At 41.0% G+C, this 8,194-nt stretch overlaps 2 protein-coding genes across 7 annotated transcripts in view; both read left to right on the top strand.

The window, feature by feature from the left end:
• The window catches only part of hmgn3 (high mobility group nucleosomal binding domain 3), a 10,155-nt gene extending 10,024 nt beyond the window's left edge, over nt 1-131 (top strand). For all 6 annotated transcript variants that reach the window (XM_032543609.1, XM_032543608.1, XM_032543611.1 and 3 more), the window contains one exon: nt 1-131. This exon is cut by the window's left edge and continues 1,224 nt beyond it. The gene's annotated coding sequence lies outside the window, so the exon portion shown is untranslated.
• A 3,318-nt stretch (nt 132-3,449) lies between these two features.
• LOC116706661 (PH-interacting protein-like) overlaps nt 3,450-8,194 on the top strand; it is a 6,161-nt gene continuing 1,416 nt past the window's right edge. Inside the window, exons 1-4 of the mRNA XM_032543612.1 lie at nt 3,450-4,130; nt 4,244-4,302; nt 4,388-4,417; nt 4,569-4,628. Coding sequence (XP_032399503.1) covers nt 4,091-4,130; nt 4,244-4,302; nt 4,388-4,417; nt 4,569-4,628 — 189 coding nt within the window. The 5' untranslated portion in view covers nt 3,450-4,090. The remainder of the gene's footprint in view (nt 4,131-4,243; nt 4,303-4,387; nt 4,418-4,568; nt 4,629-8,194) is intronic.

Below are 8,194 nucleotides of genomic sequence, written 5' to 3'. Positions count from 1 at the left end.
CCTACAGCAGAGTGACATAGCAATAATGAGTGGTGCTTCTGTTCTAGACGGCTCTATTGGCTTTGGACCCTCTGGGCTTCTCTGAGTTTCATCCTGTTGGGAGAATATTTTGAAATAAAAGGAAAAAGTTGCAGTTTTTTGTGTTTTTCTGTGTCTCTTCTCTTATCAATGGATGAAAACTATATATGAATTTAGACAGCTATGTCATATGTTATAGTCACTCTTACACTTTAATTGTATGTGTTTACCTATGCTGGGTTTTGTAGTTCTCTGAGACAATATGTATCCATGCATGTGTTCTGCTTGTGTTTGAGAGCTCCTTTTCACTGTTTAAAATTACTTTTTGTACCAACACAAAGCCAGGTGTGTGTGTGTGTGTGTGTGTGTGTGTGTGTGTGTGTGGTCGACAGTGGCACGTGGCTGTGTTAAATACAACTGCTGTGTCAGGAAGTGAATGGTCAGCATTTGCCAGAGTGGTGGGACCGACAAAACCATACAGTCTCTTCATGTAGAGAGACATTTCCACTCATGGAATAATAATGTGGAGCTGTTTCCTTTATATATATATATATTTTTTTTTAAATATGGAGTTGTTTGGGGGGGGGTGATTACCTGAATACCACCAATACTGGATTTTAAAAATGTATTATTAGGAGCCAAATCCAACAGTACGCTGCCTCTTTTAACATAGCATACTAGCATTCAAAATGTGTGCAACAGTACTGAATACATTAAAAAAAATATTCTTTTGATAGGTTTGTTTTTCTAAGTGGAAAATCCTTCACTGGGATGATCTGACCTTTGAACCAAAACCACTGAATCCAGGTTGAGCAGGCATGTAGACCTCAGTAGCGAAAAGAACACAATGACAGTGAAATATGATCAATATTTACCCCGCAGATAGATCCCTTAAAGCTCTTGGAAAAGCTATGAACCATGCAGAGACGGCAAGCATGGTTCATAGAAGCTATTACTTACAATGCAAAAGGCACATTAAGACGTCAGCTTCCTGGATTAATGTGTGTGTGGCAGTTCTGAATCATTTACACAGGAAAGGACAGCTCTAATCAAATCAATTGAAGGAGCTGATGGGATAATATTTCACTGGAATTATACCTCGTATGATTTCATGTGACAAATCCAAATGGATTAATTGACTGATTGATTGAATTATCCGAGTGTTGTATATTACTGTATAGCGAGACGTGGCAAAAAAAAACTTTAGAAAGCAATTTGATAAAGGGTGTGGGCTTACTTGGTTAGGCTATTGAAGCTCACGTGGCTTTAAAATAGTAGAAAATGCGATAAAAGCTATAACATGGGTTACAAGCTCAACACACTGTTAAAGAAAATGAAATGTGTAACTGATCACATTGCCCTTTTGTTCGTAACCTTTGACTCCTCTGTGGCCCTGTGCGCAAACACAGCAGCAGAGTGAGGTTGCCTCCTTGTGGCCATGTCAGCCAGCACAACAACAACAACAACAACACTTAAAGTGGACATATTGTGCTTTCCTATACTTCATATAGTCATATCTACAATGTTATAATGTCAAATTTTCATGTGAAACGTGGCCAAAACAAATAATGAGGTAGACGTATTTTAGACAAATCCATGTGAGGTAAAACGTTCCGATTTCCAACTGTTCCGAACGCCCCAGTTTCAACAGTTTTTTGTGTATTCTCTGAAGATTTAGGATGACAGGTGATATGTAAGGGACTAAAAAAGGCCTAAAGATTCAAATGTGGCCTTGCCACAATGTCTTTCCAAGTCCTAAAGCTTGTGAAGTACAGATTCCAGGATGGTCTAGTGTAGTGGTTGAAGATTCTTAAGACGGAGGACACATTAGGTGGCACTAAGTCCCTAACGGTTGCAGGGTTGAACACTGAACTCTGAATTCCTTGCAGCAATTGAAGCGAGCAGGCAAAAACAATTAATTAATCAAGCATTCCTTTATCAATAGGCCTGCATTTGATTACAATTCTGTAAAAGTGCTTGTCAGTCAACTGTGATCACACCCTATCCAAATCCATGGGAGCAGTATGTGACAAAATTTAGCCTGACGTGATATTAACAAATTTAACACAGCTGAACATAGGTCTATTAGTGGAGGTCAACGTACACATGTGGGTGCAGAAGGGGCAGAATATGCCCACGGAGTAGAGAATAAGCTCCCTCCTGCCTATCTGGTACAGTGTAAGTATTATTTGTGGTCGACGCTGCCAAAATGAATCCATCAAGTGCTGAGCAAAGCATACAACAACAAAAATGACGTTCACGGCACTGAACAGGATTTGGGGAAAAATGTGTGGACTCCAAACTGTCAACAAAACACACCGTCACAAAACAAATACCAGTTCATGCGTGAAATGGCGATGCACATGACGTGTATATGTTGACATATTCATTTGATTACTTACACCTGAACTATTCCAAAGAATCTGAATGAAATGATTCCAGTTGAAAGGGCAGAACAGTAAGATTCTGTTAAATGACGTGTGTCTGCATTTGAAAATTACACAAGAAGAGAACTACATCATTTCATTTCCAAACCACGTTTTCAGTAAATAACCGAGGCCAAAAATAAGTCAGTCATCAGTTTTTATATCATCAGTCACATCCCAGCCACAAACTGGACTTAAGTGAGACAATTGCTATGTAAATAGGAAAATGGTTTTTTTTATACCTGTCAACCTGTGTCTATGGTTTTTCAAAATAAGGCTATTGTATCAATCTACATCTGGATATGCTACAATGATAAAATGCTAGAAATAATCAATTATTTAGATACAAGTTTACACTATAAGCACCTGCACACACGCGGTGGTAATACTGAGGTGAAAAGAAAATAATAGGGTTAAAAATGTGTGAACCAATTCAAGGCATACCTTGTCAGTGTTTTGTGTAATTAAGCAACTTATACTTTTGTTGATATCTTTCTTCAAATAAAGGAAAGAGCAAAAGGTCCGTATGAGACTGGGAGCTTGTGTTTTGTTGGTCACCTCTTGAAAAATACATATAGTCCTATTTAATGGCTAATAAACACATCATATAAACAAATAATATCACCACATTATTTAACTGTAGTAAATAACACCTTCAGTGTTATTCCTTTTTCACAACTTGTGAGTGAACCATAGAGGAAGTGTGCTGTGTGATGTACTACATGTCCTTGATAATATTCCTTGATTATCTATCTTGGATAAATGTCTCGTTGCCATTAAATTCCTGTAACTCACGAGGTTTCATTAATTTAGCTGCATTCCCCTTCTTCTCCAACCCTTCCCCCATTTTACTGCCTGGCAGTATTTGGACGAGAAATGGACGACTTCCCCACCAAACGGCTCCCAGAGAGAGTGGGTGTGTTAGCTAGACATCTTGTTACACGATAACGACAGAGTAACAACAAGCGAGGCCGATGAGAAGACACGAAATGAACACATCTAGCTGTATTATTTAATAAAACCTAGCTGAAACGGTTACATCGGCTGTAAATCCCCCTCAAACACGGTAGCCATGTTCTACATCCGCAGCTAAAAATACAGAAAAATAGAACAGGAATTGCGTTGTATTAATCCGCCAAAAAAAATGTAACTTTTGATATGAAGGCCTGTAATTACTTAAACGTGATGAATGTCATTTAGCTACGAAGCAACAGCCATTCTGCAGCAATGTGTCCTCTCCTACAGCAGGCTGCCATTTCTACCTCCCCCTCTACGGTGAGACAAACACAACATGTGTTCATCCGCAGAGGGCTTGCGCTTTTTCTTTTGAGGGGGAGGGGGTTTAAAACAAACATATCTCCACGACTGACCGACGGCCATTAAAATTCACTCCGAGGGATAGTTAGCCCAAGAATAGCTCGGCGGTTTTTTATTCGCTCGTGGGGGACGGTGTTATGCGGGGCAAAACCGTACATCGCGCACTAATTGTCGCTTCGCGGAGAAATACTCGACGCAGCCGGGACTTTATGTGAGCCGAGCTGAATGGAGGCAGCCTCTCTTCCTGGTGGATAAACAGTGACAGCTACAGGGCAGCCACCTAGACCCACCACACAGGCTGTGGCGCTGCCCTGGCAAACAACACCAAAATGGCTTCAGACAGTACACACATCGCGCAGTTGACTTCTGGTGAGTAAAGGAGATCGGAAAATATGTCATGGTTGTTTTAATATCCCCACAATTTCCTCGGTGCCCTCTTCTAACGCAGCTCCCGTCCTCTTCTCCCCCTCCAACCATACCAGAACTGTACTTCCTAATAGCCCGATTTCTAGAAGCTGGACCGTGTCAAAAAGCAGCCGAGGTTGGTGTTTTTGCATTTTAGGACAATTTATAATATGTCCGGAAGTGTCATGGGGTGTAATTTTGTATTTTTATCCGATTTTCAGACCCTGATAAGGGAGGTGGAGGAGAAGGAGGTAAGCAGTCAGCAACACGAGAGATGCTTCTCTCTGCACTGTACTTAGTGATGTTGCCTTTTCTCTGATTTATCATTTTACTGTTTAAAAAACATAACTTGGTACATTTATAACCTGGGTGATCACAGTCCACACTATTTTTCCATCTCAGCTGCTACCCATAAGGCTGGACTGGACAGGGCAGGAACACCCCGGGACGTACGAAAATTTGGTAAGGGAGCTCTATAAGTGAGGAAAAAGTTTTTAGAGAGCAAAATAAAAAATTGAATTTCCCGCAATTTTTAAATCAGGTGGTAAAGAAAAAAAACTGTAAGGGACTTTGCAGGGCGAGCTGGCTGCAAGTTGGGGCCGTTCTGGGGCACCTAGGGGGTCGGGTCCCAACCTTGTGTGCACCGTGGTGTGCGAGTTCGGTGCCATGCATGTCCAAAAGGTTGTGATAGTGGTTGGAGGAGGAAAAAAAAAAAAAAAAATGTATGTGAAATGGTGATACGTCATGAGTGTTGTGGTGTAGGAGCGCCAGGATCCGGAGGAGGGACTCCCTGCGCCACGAGCCAGAGAGAGATGGAGGCGCTCTTGTCCTGCAAGAACCATCGTTTGTGTGCATGGGTTGAAAACACACAGGGGGGGGGCAAGAGTTAGAAAACAAGAGTTTTTAAGGAGAAGATGACAGTATATTCAGCAAAGCTGGAGTGCCAGGGCTCGTTGGAGAGGAAGACAGCTGTCCGGGTGTTTGTGGAGACTATTTTTGGAGGGCAGGGTTGTTGTTTTTTCTCGGATGGAAGAGATCAGTTTATGTGAAGATGCGAGGTAACGTTAAGCTGATGTCTTCTAATCGCTCTATGAATTGACATGTTAATTGTCATGTCAACACACAGGCTCGTTTCAAAGCGCCGTTACGCATGATGAGGGGGGGGGGGGGGGGGGGGGCGTGGAGAGAATTATCCAACGCTACATGTCTATTTCTTTGCCGGTCAAAAGTGTAAACCCCATTTTAAAAAAAAAATTTTTTTGCTATTTTTATTTGATTAAAGTTATTTTAACATTAACACAAAAATAATGACCTATAGCCCATTTAATCTGCCAATACCTACATTTTGGAGCTCTTAAACACACACACACACACACACTCAGACATATGGACATCCGAGTTCAGATCGCTTAAGTGTAGATTCAGTGATGTCCATTTATACGTTTAAGAAATTATTGACTTGTCTTTCCGCCTGCCTGGCTTCTTCTTTTTTTTTTTTTCTCTCTCTCTTCCTGCTCAGCTCTCCGCGCCTCCTCCTCCTCCTCCTCCCATTCCCCAGCCGTTCAGCCTTCCTCCTGTCTATTGTGCATAATTTCCTCTATTTAAAAGCAAAAATACCACCGTTGTTCTTTTGTTTTTTTGTGTGATTATTCCACCGAATAGAAACAAGGATGCGTAAAGGCAGGGGACGCCGGAGGACGGTTGGACATGTTTGTCCTGCGGTTGGAGGCTGATGTCTGGGCTGGCACAGGAGGGGGTTGGGCAACAATGAGGAATCAACGCTGCCTCAAATGATATTGTAGTCATTAACGTTATTAATTGTGGCTAATTAATTAAGGAGAATTCATTCTGTGCAACATAATTTAAATATTGCATATGAATCAGAAACACAATATACAAATATTGAACCTATTGAAAATGGTTATATACAACATGACAGGTTTTTACTGTCATGTTATATTATATATATATATATATATATATATATATATATATATATATATATATATATATATATATATATATATAACCATTTTCACTACCAATTCATGCATTTTGAATTAATTTTCACGATGAGTGGATTTTACCAGTGGATGTGTTTTTCAGTTGCTAGAGCCATATGTTAAAGGCAACACTATCTTGAATAATTGCTATTTATTGATTTTAGAGGAGTGTATTAAAATGGGATGGTTGTATAGAAGGGAACTTGCAGTCATGTGTACACGACCATGTGCTTTCAGGCGGTGCTGTTGTGACTGGGGAAGTGTTATCCACTAAGAAGCAAGTAAAATGGAGCAAAGTGTTATTTCATATCACGCCGTTGTCTGGTGTGTGTGTGTGTTGTGCGCGTGTGTACCTGAGAGGGGCTCGTGCGCTGATATGCGCTTGAAACACTGATAGTCTCTGAACTAGCTGAACGATGTTGAAAGCAATAAGGAGTCATTAAGTGTGTGTGTGTGTGGTGTGTGTGTGGGTTGTGTGTGTGTGTGTGTGTGTGTGTGGTGTGTGTGTGTGTGTGTGTGTGTGTGTGTGTGTGTGTGTGTGTGTGTGTGTGTGTGTGTGTGGTGTGTGTGTGTGTGTGTGGTCATAGAGAATAAGTGTCTGTCAGTGCTCAGATAAAGGAATGGAATAATGTGGTGGTGTGTGTGTGTGTGTTGTGAGTGAAGTAATTGTTTAATTTAAGGCTTATTTGACCTCGTTGTGATATTTTAATGAGATGTGTCTGAAACAAAGCTGATTGCTACATGTGCGATTTGGAATGAATACATTTAAAATAACCCCGCATCCTGAAATAGACACATTCGTCTCGCTCATCCTGCGGTGTGTATCGCTGCTATTCCAGTCACTCAGGCGGGTGTGTGTGTGTGTGTGTTTTTTCTTCCGACATAGGGCCATGCCGGAGTGTGTGTCCCTATGGTCAGTGGAGTTAGAGAGACACACTGTGTTTGAAGAGTGCGGCTTCCATCATGCTTCATGCCTGTGTTGCATGCCACCCCCCCCCCCCCCCCCCCCCCCCTCACCCTCTCTGCTGCTACTCTATATGGATATGAACTGTATCCACATCCATTTAAAAGACACAGATTCATCTGTCGATAAGCCATTTAATAACAATCCTTTTTTCAGAGGGCTCGGCATCTATTTGAAATGATGATATTTTCAGAGTTTGCGAGCAAATGTCATTCAATAAATCATTGGATTTATTTTCTCCTTATTATACTCAGTTTATTTCTATGAAAAGCGTTTTAGTTGAAACCCTCAGAGAATAGTAATTGAAGAATTTTCTTAAAGGGCACCTTTACTTTGGAAATTTCAGCAAACCAGCAGGCATTTAGGGCAGTGACCTTGTTTTCCGCTTTCTCCTTATTTTGCCAAAAATACACTTTTGTGTGTGCGCGTAAGAGTTTGGGACTAAACGGGGTCAGTGGTGGCCTAGGTTTTTTTTTTTTTTTTTAAAGAAGGGAGCTTGGGACCAGACTAGCACCATCCACCACTGAGGTGCCCTTGAGCAAGGCCCTTAACTCCAACCGTCAGCCTGTGGTTGCACTGGGCAGCGTCCAGATATGAATGTGGAACTGTGTGAATGTGACAGGTCGAATTCCCAATCGAATTACCGGGATAAATAAAAGTAATAAAAAAAAAATAGACTCAAGCCTCAGAATGGAGCTTTTGGTCCAGAGACCACATTTGCTTGTAAATACTTATTTATTCCCTTTTGTATTTTTTTTAAGGCAAGGCATCTTTATGTGTATAGCACATTTCAGCAACAGGGCATTTCAAAGTGCTTTACATAACATCGAAGAGCAGTTAAAAACAATTAACATAAGCTAAAATACGAGAATAAAAGTTACAGTGCAGTGTATGAAATGAACAATTTCTTAAAGAAAGGCAGCATAAAAAACAAAAGGTCTTCAGGCTTGATTTAAAAGAAGAGAGTTGCGGTGGACCTGCAGTTTTCTGGGGGTTTATTCCAGATATGAGGTGCATAGAAACTGAACCCTGCTTCCCCCTGTTTGGTTCTGACTCTGGGG

This window comes from Etheostoma spectabile, chromosome 18, assembly GCF_008692095.1.
Source record: "Etheostoma spectabile isolate EspeVRDwgs_2016 chromosome 18, UIUC_Espe_1.0, whole genome shotgun sequence".
Taxonomy (NCBI): domain Eukaryota; kingdom Metazoa; phylum Chordata; class Actinopteri; order Perciformes; family Percidae; genus Etheostoma; species Etheostoma spectabile.
This window is presented reverse-complemented; position numbering and strand designations above follow the sequence as displayed.